General features: G+C 44.5%; 2 protein-coding genes across 2 annotated transcripts; both read right to left on the bottom strand.

Annotated features, from left to right (window-relative positions):
• Positions 1-11,819: 11,819 nt before the first annotated feature.
• On the bottom strand, positions 11,820-14,723 carry LOC149235588 (uncharacterized). Its single transcript, XM_089368599.1, has 2 exons — positions 12,851-14,723; positions 11,820-12,001 (listed from the first exon to the last, which is right to left on the bottom strand). The coding sequence occupies exons 1-2, from the start codon at positions 14,721-14,723 to the stop codon at positions 11,820-11,822; spliced, it is 2,055 nt and encodes a 684-aa protein (XP_089224725.1).
• Positions 14,724-15,254: 531 nt separating this feature from the next.
• Positions 15,255-16,415, bottom strand: LOC149235589 (uncharacterized). Its single transcript, XM_089368600.1, has one exon. The coding sequence runs from the start codon at positions 16,413-16,415 to the stop codon at positions 15,255-15,257; it is 1,161 nt and encodes a 386-aa protein (XP_089224726.1).
• Between the last annotated feature and the right edge of the window lie 4,068 nt (positions 16,416-20,483).

A 20,483-nucleotide genomic window follows, 5' to 3' on the forward strand; every position in this document is an offset into this window, starting at 1 on the left:
GAATCTTCCCCATCCAAATGACCTCGCATGCTACTTGAATGGCAGCCATGTATTCAACCTCTGTTGAGCTAAGTGCAACTGACCGTTGTTTCTTGCTGTACCAGGAAACTGCAGCTAAACCAAGGTTGAAGATTCCTCCAGAAGTGCTCTTCCGGCCTGATGGACTCCTTGCCCAAGCTATATCTGTGAAGAACTGCAGCTTCACTCCCTCTGTTCATCTATACCACAATCCATACTGAGATGTGCCTCTGAGGTATCTCAGCACATGCTTCGCTGCCTTCCAAAATAGCTTGGTAGGCTGAACCATAGATTGACTCAGCTGGTTCACCGCAAAGCACAAGTCTGGTCGTATGTTCACTAGATACATCAATGAACCCACAAGCTGCCGATAAACAGTAGCAACTACTACCTCACCTGAAGTAGCATCCTCCTTCCTTTAGTTACCAGCTAGAGGAGTCTGCATGGGCTTGCACTTATCCATGTGAAATCACCTGAGTATCTCATTGGAATAATTTCCTTGAGACACAAACACTTCCCCATCCTTCTGCCACACTTCCATGCCTAGAAAGTAGTGCATAAGACCCATGTATTTCATCTTGAACTCTCTTGCAAGGTCCTCCTTGCAAGACTTGATCAACTGATCATCACCTGTCAAAATTAGATCATCCACATAAAGAATAATGATCAATGGCTTACCTTCTACCATGATGTGGTAAAGGTTCACATCTGCTTCACTCTTGGTGAAGCCCAACTTGGTGAAATAACTGTTGATCTTGGTGTACCAAGCACGAGGTGCTTACTTCAACCTCTAAAAATCCCTCTTGAGTCGGCACACATGCGACTCACGATCGAAGGTCTCAAAACCTTCCGGTTGCTCAATGTACACCTCTTCCTCAATCTTCCCATTAAGGAACGTAGTATTCACATCCATCTGATGGATCTTCTAACCCATCTAAGCTGATAGGCCAACATCGATCTGATAGATGATTACCTTGCTATAGGAGCAAAAGTCTGATCGTAATCGATCCCCTCAACCTGTGAGAAACCACGGGCAACAAACCTTGCCTTATGTTTCTCAACACTGCCATCAGCTGCCTGCTTTACATTGTAAAGCCATCAGGAACTAACCATTGACTTGTCCTGAGGTCTAGGGACAACATCCCAAACACAGTTCCAAACGATAGAGTCATACTCCTCCACCATTGCATCAACCCAGATTGGTTGCTGCACTGCTTCCTTAAATGAAGAAGGTTCGGTCTCTATACACTCCCCAACCAGGGCCATGTAACTAGTGTACCGCTTGGGTGACCTCCTCTGTCTGCGTTGAGAAGATGGTTGTCCCACATTCTCTCATGCATCCAACATCAACCTGTCAGCTTTCCTTGAGCGTTTCCACCCATATCTGGAAGACTCAGCATGAGTGGATGTCTCCATTCCTGGATCCTCTACATGCGGCTGCTCCGCATCAGTCTGAGGCTCCTCCTCCTTAGGAACTAAAAGTTCCTCCTTTGCATGCAACTTGAGCTCCCTCTCAAGTGATAATTGCATGGCTTTCTGCTCGTCGAACTTCAAATATCTACGTACCACTGTCCTCTGACTGGTAGGTAGGAACACCCGATAGTTGTGGGGTGTATCAATGTACCCCACAAGTATCTCGAACTCAGCTGTTGGATCTAGCTTCTTCTGGGCATCTTTGGTCACATGGAAATAAACCGATGATTCAAAGATCCTGAAATGACTCACATATGGTCGCTTCCTAGAAAAGGCTTCCATTGGTGTCTTCATCCCTAGTATATGGTGCAGGCTTCTATTCTGCAAGTATACTGCTGTATTGCATGCCTCAGCCCACAAATGAAGTGGTAGGCTTTGGTCATGCAACATCACTCGAGCTGATCCCACAATCGATCTGTTCTTCCTTTCGGCCACCCCATTCTACTGTGAGTTATGGGGTGCCGTCAAATCACATTTAATTCCTTCTGTTGCACAGAAGTCCTTAAACTGTTGGGAGACATACTCTCCACCATTGTCACTACGCAAGGCCCTTATTTTCTTTCCAGATCCTTTCTCTGCCAAGGCTTTAAACTCACAAAACCTTGAGAAGGTATGATCCTTCTTCTTCATAAATTAGATCCAACATCTACGAGAAAAATCATCAATAAAAATAACATAGTACCTTTGTTTAGTGGTGGAGGCTGTAGAGAATGGTCCACACACATCTGTGTGAACTCGCTCCAGGATTGCTCCAGCTCTACTGTCTCGATCTTGAAAGGAAGATTTCACATACTTACCCAAGGTACAACCTTTGCATGTATCCGTCTACTCTAGTTTTCCCTTGGGAAGTCCGGTAGAAATTTGCTGCATGATCTTCAAGGCCCCATGGTGCAAGTGGCCCAATCTTCTATGCCATAGCTCACCAACATCTTGGCTCTACACCAACTTTGCTTTGGAACTCAATGCAGCACAATCATCTACCTCCAGCTTGTAGAGATTCTTTACTCGAATCCAAATTCTCTTGGTCTGTCCAGTGCCGATATGCCTCAGGAATACCTTTCCTTTACTAAAGACTACATCATAGCCTTTGTCTTCCAGCATAGCGACAGACACAAGATTCTTCTTCAGACCCGGTACATACTTTACATCAATCAGGGTGAGAGGAGCTCCATGCTCCCTCTGAAACACAACTGTACCTTCACCTGAAACACGGTACTTTCCATCATTGCCCATATCGATCCACATCTGGAGATTCTTTTCCTCCAAGGTACTGAAAAGATTCTTGTTTCCGGTCATGTGGAATGAAGCTCCACTGTCCAGGTACCAAACACATCCCACCATGGATGAAACCATGCATGCGATGAGAGAGAAATCCAATTCGAACTGTGAGGCCAATGCCTCACCATCTGATCCTTTCGAGGATCCCTTCTTGGATTTCTTCTGTGGACAATTCGTAGCATAATGGCCCACCTCATGACAATGAAAGCATCACACTTTCGATTTGTCAAACTTATTCCCACCATGGGAAGAACTGGATTTGGGATGGGATGCCTTCCCTTTCCCTTTCCTCGCCTTACTCGCTAAGGCCATATTTTCTTCATCATCTCACTTTGATGAAGATCCATCTCTGGTGCTTCTTCTTATCTCCTCCTGCATCAGATCCGACCAAAGTTGTTCCCAATATGGCAATTTCTCTCTTCCATTTACCGAATCTTGGTAGCTATGCGAGCTCTTAGGAAGATCGAGGAGAGCAAGAATCACCATTTCATCATCGGCAGTCATGATCCCTACACTTCCAAGATCATCCCTGTAGGTGGTGAGCTTGTTCAGATATGTAGAGATCGTGTCGCCCTTTTCACACTTGATTTTCCGAAGCTTGTCTTTCAGCGCCAGCTTCCTCTGATTGCTGCTATTCTGATATAGATCCTTCAATGTTTTCCACATTGAAAATGGTGTCTCCTTCCCATGGAGGCTTGAGACAATGTGGTCTCGAACTCCCTCCAGGAGGATTCTCCTCGCTCTAGCCATAAATTTCTTCCATTCTGCCAATTCTTGGGCATTAGCTGCTGCTGGCTTGGGGACTTCTTGATCAATGAATTCCTTTAGACTATTGTCCTATAATACCACTTCCATTCGATCCTTCCAGGCTATATAATTCGAGCTGCCATCAAGGGCATACTCGAGTCTTAAACCGTTGAACGCCATTGGTGAAATTTGAGATGTGATAAGAATTCGAATTCTATAATCAAGAACTTCAAACTTCGAACTTCTCCCTTCTTTGTATACTGTTCTTTGCTTTGATCACCTTTGCTTTGATACCATGTAGAAATTCCCACTATAGATCACCTGATAATGCAATATACTAAAGCAAAATACTTGATCTACTTCTACAAACAAACTTGCAAAAGCTTAATCGATTATGAGCAAGATCAAATAGAACACATATAACAGAGAATGAGAAAGCAATCACACATGAACACAGAAGAATACTCTGGGGAAAGCCTCAGCTAAAAACCTCGATCTCTGTATTATCATACAAGTTGAAATATGTCCATATTACACAAAGCTTTAGCTCACAAGCTATCCACCTCTCAGTACAATCCCTCAATACAACTCACAGACTGAATAGAAACAACATATGCCTTCCCTCAGTCCTCCAAGCCTCCTATTTCCTTACGCAGTTTCTCCTGGGGTCCAATGCTTCCACCTGTGTGAATTCCCAGATCACACACTCATTAAAACTCAGAAATAACTACACAATCCTCAAGAAATGAATTCCTTCTGCATGCAAGAGATATCCTCAATGGAATATTCCTGGAACTGATAGTACACTGTCCCATCATCTGATCTCAACTGGGTCTCTGACTGAACTGACATGCATGAGTTATTTATGAGATAATATTCAGTTATCTGAAGTGCAACAGTTACATGCATGCATGCATTAACTAACTGAACTCACAATCAGTTCCACAAACTGTTGGAACTAATCTAACTGGACTTAACTCAATTAATTGAGCTAACTAATTACAACTCAAAGTACAACTCATCCTGATCTCCTTAATCAAGGGATAACTTCCTCAATCAAAGGGGAAACTATTGCATGTCTTCACATAGACTTCATGTTTGATTTTCTACAACTAATTAACTCAAGATGAATTAATTAATTATTTTACAAACAACTGCTAAGATCAAATTCGAATTTTAATTCTCAATTTTAGTTTAGGGAATAACTAAAATTTGAATGTATCCTAAAATGCTATTTATAGTAGTGCTATTTTTAGCACTTCTATTTTTAGCATTTCTTGTTGCTATTTTCAATAGGGATTGTATAAAAAGAGCTAAGCTCTAAGTAGTTTGGAAGGAGACAGACAATGATGGATGATGTAATAGAATCATAGCTCTAGAGAAAGAAGTATAAGTCTTGGGTTGTAGCATAGGTAAAAGGCTCTACAGCTAAGTGTGTAGAGGCCTACGGTAGAAGTCTGCAGCTAAGTGCGCGGACCCCTGCAGCTGTGTGTGCAGGGCAGACAGAGTTTGTAACCACTTGGAAGATATTAATAAAGAGAGATATTTTGCAATTTCTATGTCTTTGTTCTGTTGATGCATCTTGATATGTTACGAATGAATTTTATTTATTATACTTATATGGTGTGCAAATGAATGCAATTACATTGAATAACTGAACGCATATACAAATATATGTTTACGCGGGGATAACTATAATTGTTAAATAATATAAGAAAGGCACTTATATTAATTAGGGAATTTGTACGATACGCTACCATAGCAGCGAGAAAGTACCTGAGCAGAAGGCTCGGGCTGCACGAAGGACAATCATATCCTTCCATGGAGGTATTGAAGAATAGAACACAAGGTTTGCCTTGCAAGCCCTAGATCAAAGCAACCTGCGCAAAGGCAGGGATAGAGGGAATTAAATGACATCAAGACCATCTCAGGGTGCGGAAACTTGGTTCCAGCATCCCCCATACTACTTTGGGTGAGACTTCAGTCCATGCTCCACGGGTTGATGCCAAAAGGGCCAGTAGTGTAGGGATTTGTTTGGAAAATTAACGCTGAACCTGGGTCAGGCCCCGTCAAGCCAAAAAATGGTTCTGTCTAACCATTGGAATCCAACTAAGAAAGAAATTGGAGACTGGTTGGATAGAAAGATCCACGAATTCACGGTGCAAGAGAACAAAAATCTGCGACTGACAAAGGAACAATGGTTGGACAGATACCTGTATAGAGAGATCCACGAGATCTTTTTATGCTCCTTCCTGATTGAACTATACAAGTGGATCACGATGCTAGCAGATAGCCAAGGAAGGTGGAAACTTGACTATCCTACTATGTGGACCCCAGAGCTAGTGCAAAGGTTGGAAGCATCAGAGGATAAGATTGCCCGCACTGTCGATCATTGGCTTGATCGCATCATTGGAGGATTTGTGATTGAATTCACGGTTGACACCTCAGTCAGCTACAACGAGGTGCAGCAGTGATTTTTCAAAGGACCATGAGGTAAGTACGTGAAATCCTTGAATACTTGGATTAAAATGCTATTGTGCGAAAAATGGGTCATGCAGCTACCTTGAGGTTCAAAACTATGCGGAGCGGAAAAACTTACAGGAATGAAGGACGAAAGGGTCCAGAGTATAGTCCATTGATTTCACCTCCGCGAGGTAACGAGGAAGGGATAGAAAAGGTTTCTTCGTGAAGTGCTATGCAGTAAATAAGGCAAGGATTCCTGCGAATAGCATCTTCGTCCACACCACCTCCAACTTCACCACCATCACCTCTAACTTCACCCATACCACCTCCGTCTCCACTACAGTTCAGTATGGAAAACACAGTAAAGCTTCCTTTGTTCAAAGGCTTGAGAAATGAGGATCCAGATCAATTATGGTTCATCGTGAAAGCTGTATGGGAAGCACAAGGTGTTACAGATGATCATATAAAGAAGGCGACATTAGTTAGTGCCCTGCAAGATCGCGCGCTAACCTGGTATATCAAGTAATCGAATGATAACTCGAATGCTTGAGTGGCAGATATATAGACAACAATAAATAGGGAATTTAATAGGCCTAAATCGGAGGCGTAGTTGATTGTGGGATTCAAAGAGATTGCGATGCAACCAGGCGAGACACCTTGGGAACTAGATTGGAGGCTGAAATGTACAATCCGCGAAGCCAACATGAATTTGACAGATAGACAACATCGCGAGTGGTTTGTGGCCTCGCTACTACCACACTTAAGGAGTGCGCTGTCGCAGTAGAAGATAGCGACTCAGGACGAGGCCTTGGAGATTTCCATGAGACTACATGAAACTTTGATGCAAGATCCTAATCTAGGAGTTCAGTAGATCCATGCACAACTGAAGAATCTATGCCTTGAGATGCAAAGTCTGAAGCAAGACAAGATGACTCGACCAGAGGTACACGAGGAAGTATGGTGCCTAAAATGTAAGAGTCAGGGTCATGACAAAGACCATTATCCAGTCTTTGCGAACTATATTGCAGGAGGAGGACCGATGCCTTTAAGGACAGAAGCTTAAGTAGGACCTAGTGCGGGGCCTGCATTATGGTGCGCTATCTGTCAGGTAGCAGGAAAACATGCCACATATAACTGTCATATGCTACAAAAGTATGTACAGACACCACAATAGTTGTTCTGCAACTTTTGTAGATCGGTAGGGCATGATGAGTGTAATTGCAGAGTTATGAACTGATGATAGATAGAACTCTCGCATATAGGGTTCAGGTCGAAACACGTCCCCTTGACGAGAGCGTAGGGATGGCACAGACAAGATTTTAGGGACACGGACGAGGCCGAGGCAGAGGAGGACCTGGCAGAGGTCGAGGATAGTTGATCTTCTACAATTGTGGGGGACGAGAACATTATTCCCACGATTGCACTAACCCAACACATTTGTCGTTCAAGTATTTCACGCTGTTTGATCATGAAATAGAAGACTGTCCTACGCTGATAGCTAGGATATGTGACAAAGGGATGCCACCACATCTGCTGACTCAGAACCTGCAGATGATGAGGTCTGAGCCATGCGAAGAAGATCCAAACGTAAATATAGTGCTCAGAAGTGGAATTGCGACGAGAGATGACAAAGGGAAACAACTAGAAGACAGTGCGTGGGTCCGCAAAGCTCCAGTGAAGGAGGCTGAGTTCGATTTGGAGCGCACACGTGAAACCTTCATGGAAGCTAAGAAGAGCTTCACTGAGGCCTCCACCTTAGGAAGCAAGGATAAGCCTGAGCAGGAGATGGACCCCTCTATGCTCACAACTTTCCTGGAAACTTGTATGAAGTTGCTGTGCGACAGTAAGGCTATGAAAGGATTACAGGAACTCATAAATAGATGCACTGGAACCGCGCTAGGTGAGCCACGCATAGTACGAAAGATTGGAAAGCATAAAACAAGGATGGGATGGGAGATGAGACTGACCACACAGATAGGAGAGTATGAAATGGATCAGGTCATTTTGGACCTCGGGTCAGATGCGAATGTCCTACCAAAATAGACTTGGGAATAGATGGGGAGACCTATGCTGCAATGGTCTCCAATTCAGCTAAGGATGGCGAATCAACAGAAGATCATCCCCATGGGGCGACTGCAGGGGGTGACCGTGGATATTGAGGGAGAGAGTGCACTAGCTGACTTTGAAGTAATAGAGATAGTGGATGACAACAATCCCTATCCTGTGCTCCTCAGAATTTACTGGGCTACTGATATGAACGGGGTAATCAATCTGAAGAAGCGAAAGATGATCTTTGAGAAGAAATCGCTGCGCATAATAATACCCCTTGATCCTACTGAAGGATCACGCTACACTGAACTTGTCCGCGATTATGAGAGTGATGATGACCTGGACTGTATCTATAAGATAACAACGCGAGACCAAGATTTGGTGAATCCCACCACGGATGGACAAATTACATGGGATCGTGAGAGTTCCTGCACTTCGGACTTCGATGAAGAAATAGAACGCTGGCAGAATCAGTTACATGAAGTAACTACGCTGAATTGCAACATGATGACCCGGTCGCTATGCTGTGTGTCATTAGAGGTAAGAAATATACCTACTTATGATGGTCTGAATGAGGTAGATATCTTTTTGGATGCATTTGAAAGGGAGGTACCAGAAAAGAAATGCTTCCAGGCCTTGGATTGGGCACTGCGCACTACGCTCGCAAGATGGTGGGGTACGTGTTATCACCCCAAGAAACTCTCCTAGGTTGTAGCTCGGAGATTCTCAGGAACATTACAAACTCAACTTAATGTTGGAAATGGATGAATGGAAGGAATGATGCTTGTTCAAGCCAGATAACCACTTCTACTATGCTTAATTCCAGACATGCATGAACACCCCCAGACTATAAGGCTTTAGACCACCAATTACTCACAGTTCAGAGATTTGGGTGAATATGGAGAATACTGACCACACCAGCAGATGCACAAGACCTTGTGATGGCCGGTTGCAACTAGTAAAGAGGTATGCAAATCTAATTCCCTAGTGTACAGACAGGATGACAGCTCTCTGTCACTAAGTGAAAAGAAACCTGAATGACACATTCACTGATACATGCAAGATTTAGACACAGAGGTAGGATGACAACTCCTCTAATGCTAAACATCAAGAGTTCAGGAAAACTACATATCAGGCACAACCTAGAACATAATAGAAATGGAAAGTGAGCAATTAACAACAAAAGAAGCTTGTATTAACTGAAAATGAAGACGAGACGCTGCAAGTATCAAGGTAGTTACAGTCTCCAAAAGTTGAACCTTACATCCAAACAACTACCATCAACGCTGATTAAATCTTCTTTCTAGGCATATATAGAGTTTGAATACAAAGGCACTCGGCCATTCTAAGTATGGGGAGGTCATAATTGACCACCAACTGCTTTAACTGTCTAATGGAGTCTCTGGTGCAATTTGCCTGTTTCAGTGAACAAATCCGATCTTCTCAGGTGCTCTGCTGTCCTTTTCGGGCAGGTGGAGTGCCATGTAGAACGAAACCCCATAATTGTTAAATGCACTCACTTGCTCGAGCTCCATCTTTTTCCTACTCAGCCATACTGTTTGTTAAATGCGGTCGTTGAGGAACAAATGCAAACAGTACCGAAAACTGGTTCTCTTAGTCCCTTGGGTGCACGGAGCAGTTAAGGAGCGTGGACTACGTAGCAGGTGGGCGAACTGGATGGAGGAACAAGATTGGCCGTCAGATTGAGTAGATGGATGGCGGATATGGCTCGGTGGGAGGTATTGGGAGGAGGTATTGGGAGGAAGCGAGAGCAAGGCGATCATGAGCTGTTGGATCTCGGGTGGGCAGATCCAACGGTCATCGGACGGAGGAGGTACACGGGATTTAACGGGCGGGAAAGGCAGTTTCGGCGGTGGGCAGTATCAATCGCATTGATTTCAGACGATGGGCGGTAAAGGTACAAGGGCATGTGATACCATTCAGAGGGTGATGCATGGCAGTGGAAACTGCCCTCTATCACGCGTTAACGGGCTGTCACTTCGCGGGCGTAGGAAGAGCGAATGCCGTCCGATTGCGACGGAGATGATCGGACGGTGAGGAATCAACTAAGCAGGTTTTTCGTTGGGTGTGGCAGTCGACGGCTATGATGGCGGGTAAATGGTTTGTGAAGGCGCAGGGTCGTGTGGAGGCAGTGTTATGGGGTTTTAAGCTTAGCGCTTGGGGCTTAAGAGCAAAGGTTTTTATATGATTTTTAACAGCAAGTCCCGGGAAATGGAGGTGAAAAGAGGATGGATGGGGTGAAGGGGAAGGTGAGAGCGACCGGTATGGGCCTCCTTTGAGCAAAACCAAGGACCGAGCCCACTCCTGCTCCTCGAATATCAGCAATATGTAGCAGAACTAACACTGGCTCCTTCTGGGGATGAGATCCTCCTTGTGAGGTCTCAAGAACTGCAGATCATTGCCTTTCTTGTGAAAACCAAATTAGCAAAATTTCCTAGTGTTCCATTGGGCATGGAGTCTAACTGAGCTTATACTAAAAACTGATAAAATAACATATTTACAACCTTAAGGCCAGAAGACCTTAAGCAACATAAATTTTCAAAAACCGCCCATTAACTGGGCCATCAAAAACTGTTTCCCCTCCCATACTTTGCAGTATGAAAGTATTGTTTCCTTGGATTTGAAAAATGATAAAAGGCCCTGTCCACAAAGCATCAAACTTCCCATGATTTCCTTTCTTCTCTTTTAGTGCATCCCACTTCAGAACCAAATCTCCAACCTGAAAATTATCTGTTTTGGTTCTTCTGTCAAAAGCTTCCTTGATCTTCTTCTGATGTGCTACAGACTTCTCCACCAACTGTTCTCTGATCTGATGTACCTCTGCTAAATCAATGATCCTTTTTGCCATGTCTTCTTTCCCATCCTGCTCTTCTTGTAGGAATTTTGCCACAGGGAGGGTTAATTGAATTGGGAATACAACTTTAGTGCCATATACCAACTTGAATGGAGAGTTCCCAGTGGATTTCTTGGTGGTTACTCTGTCAGCCCACAGTGCATACTTGAGTTTAGAATCCCAATTCTTCTTGTTGTCTTCCAACAGCTTCTTCATTACTTATTAGGCTTTTGTTGGAATATTCTGCTAGACCATTGCCTTGAGGGTAATATGAGGTGGAATGAACCAACTTAATGCCCATTGAATCACACATGTCCACCAATTCTTTTGCCATGAAGGTTGCTGCATTGTCTGTAACCAATTTATGTGGACAACCAAATCTGGTAAAGATATTCTCTATCAAGAACCTCATGACCACATTATGATCAACCTTTCTGGTAGGGATTGCTTCAATCCACTTAGTGAAGTAATTTGTGGCTACTAAGATCCATCTGTGCTGGCCACTGGAATGTGGATTGATTTCTCCAATGAAATCCAAGCCCCACTACTAGAAAGGGCCACTAACATGTATGAGTTTTAAGGGCAGGGACTTCAACTGTTGCTTTCCTTCGAACCTCTGGCACCTGTCACAAGATTTAACAAATAAAAAGACATCAGAAAATAAGGAGGGCCAATAGTACCCAGCTCTAAGAATCTTATGGGCTGTAGTTTTCCAATAATGATGCCCTCCACACATGCTGGAATGAAATTGCTGCATGACTTCAATGGATTGTTCTTTGTCCAGACACCTCAAAAGAATTCCAGAGGGGTCCCTCCAGTAGAGTAGGTTTTCATGAATGCAATATTTGGCTGCCCTGAGCTTAATAGTTCTGGCTTGGCTTGAACTAAGGCCTAGAGGAATTTCTAGCTTCAGCAAAAATTGAGCTATTGTAAAGTACTAGTTGCAAGAAGCTAGATTTTCTGCTAATGACTGTTCTTTCCCTGGTTCAGCTGTTTCTTCTTCGGTCTGACCATTCCCTGAAATTGTGCTCATGAGATTTATGTCCAGCATTTTGCAATTTTCTTCTGCCATTAGTCTGGCAAGGCCCTGTCCTCTGACCAGTTTGGTGGGCTTCAATTCTATGTTAAATTCAATCAACTTTGCAATCCATTTAGCCCTTCTTCCATTAGCATCAGACTATGTTAGAACATATTTTATTGAAGCAGAGGGTACGCATGCAATTTTTTTCCGAGGAAAATAGAGTTCGTAATTTCTATTAAAAAGAGATAATAGAGATTACATGCTGTTGATGCCAAGGCATATGCAGTAGTGTGGCTTTACCACTGTTCAAAAATTTACAAATAAACCAGTCCTGTAGGTGTCACAGTGGATACGGTGGATCTGTATCCAACAAAAATATGTAACAGTATCACACAGATATTCATAAATAAGCAGAGTTTGAGGTATAACCTCATGCCGTGAGATAACTATATAGTGCCGATCAGAGCTACGCTGATATATACAAAATATTGGACATGTATATCAAAAATTTCAGATGGGGAGGATGTCCCCTTGTTGTAGGCCGTCGATATAGGGACGATGATAGTATCTGTGCATCCCCTCTGGATTGTATTCTTCAATCATCCAATCTCCTAGAGGACGATCCGCTGCTTCTTTCGAGAGCCGGTCAGCAGTTGCATTTCTTTCCCTGTAGATGTGAGAAACAGTGATCCGGTCAAAATGTGTTTTTAAAAAAACAATTTCTTCCAAGATGTGTTTCAAAGAAAATGCATGACAGATAGTTTTATTGTTTGCCCAATCAATCACAATCTTTGAGTCCCCAAAAATTTGAACTTGTCGACAGTTTTTGGATAGTGCAAAATATAGAAGATGTCTCAGTGTGATAAGCTCAGCATGATTATTGGTACCCGGGCCGAGTCCTAATCTCAGGTGAAAATAATGTGTTTCTGTTAGATGAAATAATATACCCCCTCCACAACCATGCGCCGGTGCTGCCCCATCGAAGTAAGCCCAAGGCATATCCCTGTTAATGTTTTCGGGCATGATATGCCTGGGAGGATTAATTTTGTTTTCAAATGGGATTTCTGTGTATGCTGCGCAAATGGATGGCGGAAGTAGCTGCCAGTTAACCCTGCCATCCTCAAAAATGATGTCATTGCGCTTGTTCCAAATGAACCAGGACACCACTAGCGGTAAATTTCTGGCCTTTTCCGTAGCCACCGCAGTCCACCACTGATCCCAGGCTGAGGGTATATCTACTGCGTGCCAGACAGTGGTTATATTGAGGGTCTGTTTGACCTGCTGCCATATATCCATTGTGACTTCGCAGGTGAGGAATAGGTGGGGCGTAGATTCCTCCTCCTTTCTGCAGAGTACGCACCAAGTAGGTCCAGCGAAAGCCCGGTTTTTGAGAATAGCGCCTGTTGGAAGCTTGTTTGCTAAAATGTTCCACATTAGAAGTCTGGCCCTTGGCTGAGCTTGAAGTTGCCAGATATCCTTCCACCAGTTTTTTTGAATATCAGGCTTCTTGGCCTCGATGATCTTTAAGTAGCCGAGCTTTGGTGCATATATACCAGATTTAGCAGGTGCCCATATTAGTTCATCTTCCTTCTCATGAAGCTTGATGTGTGATTCGGAAAGTGCCTGAATGTATCTTTGCCAATGTTCAGTCCATTCATCTGTCAGGTGCCACTGTTGATCCGTGACCCATGCCTGTGTGAAAATGGTTGATCGATGAGGATCACCAATCTGTGCCAGATATTTAATGCCCCCGTTGTTGAGGTGTCTGATCAGACCTTCCGGCAGGAGGTGTGCGTTCCCTGAACCAGGCCAAGGGTCTAGGCCAATACCGACCCGTGCTCCATTGCCAATTTTCCATAAGAGGTTATCTCTGATGAGTGGCAAAGCTTTTAGTGTGGCCCTCCAGATCGCAGAAATTCCCTGATAGTTCCAAGAGGGTCTGCGAAGCCATTCAATGATATTGGAAGGCCAAATGTACTTTTGATGTATTACCTCTGCCCATAAGCTGTCCATCTTGAGGAGTGACCAGCCCTGTTTAGCTGTTAAAGCTTGTGCAAATTCTGAAAGGGATTTTAGACCCCACCCACCCCATTTCTTTGGCATGGAAACGAGGGACCATCTTGTCCAAGCAAATATCTTTCCCTTTTTATTACCATTCCACAGGAACCTGTTACATATTTGTTGAATTTTTTGAAGAATGCCTTTTGGAATCCATGTAAGGGACATCCAGTAAACTGGTGTGGCCTCAAGTACTGATTTGATCAACAATAACCTACCAGCTTTTGACAGTAAACGATGATGCCAGCAGGTGATCCTTTTTTCAATTTTGTTAATAAGCCACGACCAGTGTTCAGATTTATATCCATCCGGCCTTAATCTGAATCCGAGGTATTTGATTCCTTCCAGCAAGTTATTTTCCAAGAAGGGGAAGAACTGGATTGCCAACTGAGTTTCCTGTTGTGTGCATCTCATCAATGATCTGGTGGATTTGTCCCTGTTGATTTCCATGCCCGTGGCTTTACAGAAGAGTAGAAGAATATCATTTAATGCAATGCTGTCTCGGACGCTACCATTGAGAAAGATTAGTATGTCGTCGACGAACAATAGGTGGGTAAGGGAGTACTGTTCAGTAATTTTGAGACCACTGAGTTCCCCATTCCTTTTTGCATCCTCAATGAGCCTACTCAGTCCCTCCATAACAATAAGAAAAAGTAGGGGGGAAAGTGGGCAGCCTTGCCTGATTCCCCTGTTGATGTAAAAACGGGCAGAGGCTGCACCATTTATAAGAATGGCAAAGGAGACAGAAGATACACACCCCATAATCCAGTTTATAAACAGATGGGGAAAACCCAGATGGGTAAGAATCATCTTAAGGTATAGCCAGTTTACCTTATCAAAAGCCTTTGCAAGATCAATCTTTAGAGACACACCTTTGAGGTTCTTCAACTTGATGGAGTGTAAAGCTTCCTGGGCAGTGCCTATGGCCTCTTGGATGTGGCGATTTTGGAGGAAAGCAAATTGTTCTGCTGATATATGTGAGGACAGGATAGGTTTAATGCGGTTGGCTATGATTTTGTAGAGGCAATTACAGAGGGAGATAGGGCGAAAATCATTGAAGGATGTGGGGTCATCGGATTTGGGAATCAAGGCAATGAAGGTCTGGTTCATAGGCGGATGTATGTGCCCCGAGATCCTGCTCTCCTCAACAACTTCCAAAAGGTCCTCACCCAACAGATCATAGAAAGCCAGGTAGAATTCCACAGGCCAGCAATCTAGCCCCGGGCTCTTATCTTTCTTAAACCATTTGAGTGTACTTTCCAGCTCTTGTATAGTGACCGGATTAGTGAGGTCTTAAATATCTTCCTGTCCAACAAAACGAGGGAAATTTTCTGCAAGTCTGATGATATCTGGTAGATTTACAACATTCGGCGCCGTGAAGAGACGCTTGAAGTGTGTTACCCCCAGGCTGGCAAGTTGCTGGTGTGTGGTGGCCCATCCATCTGGTTCCCTTGGTAGCCTCCAAATGGTGTTTGATGCCTTTCTGCCGTTGGCAAGGTTGTGAAAGTATTTTGTATTACTGTCCCCAGCTTTGAGCCAAATGGCTCTGCTTTTAAGTCTCCATAGCTCCTCCTTTTCTTGTAATATCTTTGCTTTTTGCCCAAGCAGCTGGTTTAGAAGTGTTTTGGAAGCATCGGAATGATAGCCAGTCCCTCTCTCATCAGTCAATAAAGCTATCTGAGCTTCAGTATCCTTCAGAGTCTGTTCATCTCTATTCCTCTTTGAACGCGCCCAGGTCTCGGTCATTACTTTGAGCATCTTGAGTCTCTCACAAAAATCAAGCGCTTTCCTCTGATCCCGCAGTGGGGGCTGTGATGCCCAGAAATCCGTGACCATCTTGATGTATTCCGGCTCTTGGAGAAAGCCAGCAAAGAATTTAAAGGGAGAACGCGGCTTTGATTTTTTGTCACTGATCTGAAGAAGAATCGGGTGGTGATCTGATAGCCCCCCAGAGCTGACCCATTGTCTGTATAAGGGAAACAACTGTATCAGTTCCTCATGCATCATAAATCTGTCCAGTCGCCGCCCCAGAGCGGCCTCTCCTGTGCGCTGATTGTGCCATGTAGGAAGCTTCTTGTTCATGGGTATATCCACAAGGTGATGTGCGTCTAGTAGCATTTGCATTTGAACCGCAATAGGATCACACTGTGCATGATGACCCCAGGATTCTCCAACCCCCAATGAGAAATTGAAATCTCCCCCTATCACTGTATTCTGTGTGATATGGTTGCCATTTAGGAAGCCTTGCCAGTAAGGTAGTCTATTCTGATTAGGCCCATAAATATTGATAATTCTGATTGGGATGCCCAGGTCACCCATGATTATATCCATGCCGAGGAAGCCTCTACCCCCCCAGACAGAGAGTGGCCTCCCATTCCTTGGGTTTATACCAATGAGCAGTCCGCCAGATCGACCACTCGCATCCAGTCCATGTAAAACCCATCCAGGGAGCATAGCTTGTATACATCTCACCGCCACCTCGGAAGTACACAGAGTTTCTTGAAGGAGAATAATATCACACCTAGCTTCATGCAAGAGTCTTTTCAGAGCCAAACGTTTTTTGGGGTTGGCTAGTCCCCTGCAGTTGTAGGAGAGCCAGATCATGGGGCACCGCAGGTCATGGGCTCAATAGCTCTAAGTGCCCGTTCAATAGTAAACTGTCGCCCCATGGCAACATCCGCAACAGCATTTAGCTTTGCTGAAGAAATTTGTGAAGGTCTGCCTCGCTTTTGTTTGCGATGACGACCAGGGGATGATCCTAGGCCTAAGATTCTAGACCGTGCACGGGGTCTTAGGTGATAATGATGTGAGCCGGATCCGACCGGAGAGGATGGAGAGACAGGACAGTCCAATATCTGGTTGTGAGAGGGAGGAGTGGTAGAAAAAGTGGGTGGAGGTGGGGCAATGGTGCAGAGGATGGAGGGGAGGGACACAAACTCAGAGTGGGATGCTTGCAAAGGAGAGTTTACAAATGATTGCAAATCATTAGAGTAAGAGTGAGAAAAGGTGGGGATGGAAGCATTACCCGGATGAGTAGGTGCAGCCTCCACCGGTTTTGTAGCAGCCTCAGCGGTCTTTGAGCGTGTACGCGGCAGTCCTGGAGTAGTCGATGCCTTCCGCCGAGCGGCCTTTGTAGCGCTATCCCCCGTCTTCTTGGATGGAGTCTCCTGTTGTGCCTGCTCGCCTGCCGTTGGTATATTATCTCCAGCATTTTGTTCCACAGTGGTCTACTGACGAGGTCCTTTGGTGTCCTCAGAAGTCACCCTCGAATTCAGTGGACAATCCTTGTAGAGATGGCCAATTTTATGGCATCTACGACATCGGAATGGAACGCCTTCATAATCAAGTGGCTGTTTGCGAGAGACATGACTGTGGTGCAGGGTGATTTTTTCCTCTAACCCTGGCCTGGTGTCCAAATGGACTAGAATTTGAGCCATTGTCCTGATGCCCGATTTCTCATAAGATCTGTCGTGCTCCAGGTAAGTACCTAGAGTGTCCCCAATTCTTTTAAAAGTATACTGATTCCAAAATTGCCATGGCAAACCAGGAAGGCGAACCCAAATGGGTCCAGCCCCCAGTTGTTCTCGTTCCGGGTCGAAGAGGGGATCCCACCGCTTGAGCATGACTGGCGCGAGCTCAATGTGCCAATATTGGGAGAGGACCCACTGAGTGTATTCGGGCCGGTGGAAATGTAAGGCGAACCAGCCCCTTGTGAGGACCATAATATCTGGAAGTTCTTTAAAGAATGATCCCCATATCTCCTCCACCCAGAGCTTGAGTCGCTCCGCAGTGTATGTTCGGCCACGGACTCTGCCAACCAGGACCTTACGAGCAGCATCCATCACGTCCGGGAGCGGTGCTTCAGGCCCAAAATTTATGTTGAAATCTGAATCAATAGCCCGGAGGCATCTGCCTTTTGTCACCTTCTCAGAGCGTTTGCCAAAGGGAGTCTCCTTTAGAAGTTTACGGCACGGGTCGGTAGAGCTATGCTGAGCAGAAGCAGCGGAGTGAACCGGTAGTGGCGGGGTAGTGAAACATCCCGAGCGAATCGGAGTACGAGGGGTCGAGTTGCTAGTGCCGGGGAGAAGGGATACGGAGGGGCGTAAGGAGGGCTGTTGGGCCTGCGGCATAAATGAAACAGATGGTGAATGTGAGCTTGATGGAGGCGGAGGCGGAGGGGGCGGAGGTAATGCAGGGCGGAAATGGTACTGGAGTGGAGCGTCGAGGAAAGGCGAGTTCTGAAAGCATGAACCCAATAGCTGTGCCGTCGCAGGGGAGAGGGGCGGACAGTCGAAAGGCGAGGAGTCCGCAGGGGTGAGGACCGGAGATTTGTTTTTACCTGTAGCTGACAAGTGCGGCTGCAGAGACGAAGCACCTGTCTCGAAGCCCAGAGTAACACTCCGCGGAATCAGTTGAGGCCTCTTTGTGTGAGCCCATATGTCTTGGTGTGGCGTGGGGTCCGCCTCATAGTCAACCAACTCCTCATCGCCCATGTTGTCTGTCGGTAAGAAGGCCAAAACGGGATTTGATCGGGGGGCCGGTCTGCGGAATGTAAGGAAGGGTCAGTGCGGCAGAGAAACCAGGAGGGGACCGCAGAGTATAATAACAAAACTCCGGGTAACCCGAAAATGTTGTCGCGTATCAAACCGTCAGTGCTCCTGTAACCCGATAGCCCAAACTGCTAGCCGCCATGGGTAAAAGTTCTGAAACAAACCCTAGGTTAGGGTTCCACCATTGTTGCCGCCTTCGAGAGCTCCTTCCTCTCTCTTCTTCTCGGTACGCATGCAATTATCTTGGAATGCAGAATGTAAATTCTGAAAGCTTTCAAAGACTTAATAAGAGCATATGCCTATTTTTCAATGATATCATACTTCAGCTCAGCATCCCTTAATGTTTTGCTGAAAAAGGCCACTGGATGCTCTGAGCCTTCTTCATCTGCTTGCAATAAAACTGCTGCAAGGGTGTCTTCAGAGGCAAATGAAAATATATGGAACTCCTTGCTGTAATCTGGACTTCTTAAAGTGGGAGCTTCTGTAATGGCTTTCTTAATGCACTCAAAAGATCTTCTTGCTGTGTCAGTCCATTTGATCTCTGACCCCTTTCTCAACATGGAGGTAATATGTTTTACAAGTTCTGCAAAATTTGGGATAAACCTCCTTACAAAATTTATCTTGCCCAAAAAGGATTGGATGTCTTTCTTTGATCTTGGGACAGACAAGGTCTGTATTGCTCTTACCCTTTCTGGGTCAATTCGAACACTTGTAGCAGAAACAATATGTTCTAACAGCTTGCTCTCTTCTAAAGCAAACTGTGACTTTTTAGGATTGACTGAAATCCCAAACCTTTTGCACTTCAGGAACACTTTCTTCAAATGCCGTAAATGGTCTTGATGGTTGTTGGAATACACTGTTATATCATCAAGGTAGACAAGGACAAACTTATCCTTCTCTCCCACAAATGCTATATCCATAGCTCTCTGAAAGGTGGCTCCAGCATTCATCAACCCAAAAGGCATATTGGAATACATAAAAGTGCCCCAAGGTGTGGTGAATGCAGTGTTTTCTTGGTCATCTGGATGTACAGCAGCTTGATTATACCCTGAAAATCCATCCAGGAAAGACATTACTTTGGCCCTTGAGACCTCCTGCCGCAAATGTTCCATCTTGGGTAAAGGATAATTGTCTTTTTTAGAACATTTGTTTAAGTTTCTGAAATCAACACAGAGCCTGATTTCTCCACTTTTCTTCCTCACCACTACCAAATTGTCTACCCTTTGAATATCTGAGAGGGACTATGATTTTGGTAGCCAGTAACTTCTTGATTTCTTTTTCAATTATAGGAAGGAGCAATGGATTTATTGATCTCAACTTCTGCTTGAAAGGGATGGTGTGTTTCTCTAAAGGAATTTTATGCTGGATGATCTTTTTGTCATATGTTTTTAGGTCACTATATTCCCAGGCAAAGACATCAGCAAATTGCTTCATTAAATTGCAATATTCAGCACTCTGGGCAGCAGACAGATGGGTGGACAGATTTATATATCTTGGTCGTCCTGGACTCCCTATATTATGCTTACAGACTGCAGATTGGTCTTCCTTTTGGGCAGCCTTATAAGGCACATCATTTTGGTCAAACAACTTTTCTAATGGAACCAGACCCTTAGGTATATGATTGCTGGGTAGTTGGACAATGATATCTTTACCAATTCTGTTTCTAAGCTGGGACTGGGGATTTTCTTCCAAGGCTTCATTTTCTTGGTCAATTTGCATTTCAGAAAATTCATCAATGACTTGCAGAAACCTATTCACTTCATCATCATCTTCAAAAACTTTCCAATGCTAGACATTATCAGGCAAGGATGGTCTGTATTTCATCTGAACTTCATGAACTAGTCTGGGAGGCATGGGAGGGATAAACATGCTAGCAGACACAGCAAGGGAATCGACAAGCTGATTTTTTACTCTAGGGATATATGAGATACAAAAATTATCAAAAGAATCTTTAAGTCTCCATACCTCATCT

This window comes from Pinus tabuliformis, chromosome 8 (genome assembly GCF_031772625.1).
Source record: "Pinus tabuliformis cultivar Carrire ecotype Pingquan chromosome 8, CPIR1, whole genome shotgun sequence".
In the NCBI taxonomy this organism is placed as follows: Eukaryota; Viridiplantae; Streptophyta; class Pinopsida; order Pinales; family Pinaceae; genus Pinus; species Pinus tabuliformis.

What these genes read in the sequence shown, in the direction of transcription:
- LOC149235589 (XM_089368600.1), bottom strand. Translation starts at nt 16,415, where the DNA reads ATGCTCCCTGGATGGGTTTTACATGGACTGGATGCGAGTGGTCGATCT.
- LOC149235588 (XM_089368599.1), bottom strand. Translation starts at nt 14,723, where the DNA reads ATGGGGTGTGTATCTTCTGTCTCCTTTGCCATTCTTATAAATGGTGCA. An exon ending in GGCGCATGGTTGTGGAGGGG is followed by an intron (nt 12,002 to 12,850) that starts GTATATTATTTC and finishes AATTTAACATAG; the next exon opens with AATTGAAGCCCACCAAACTG.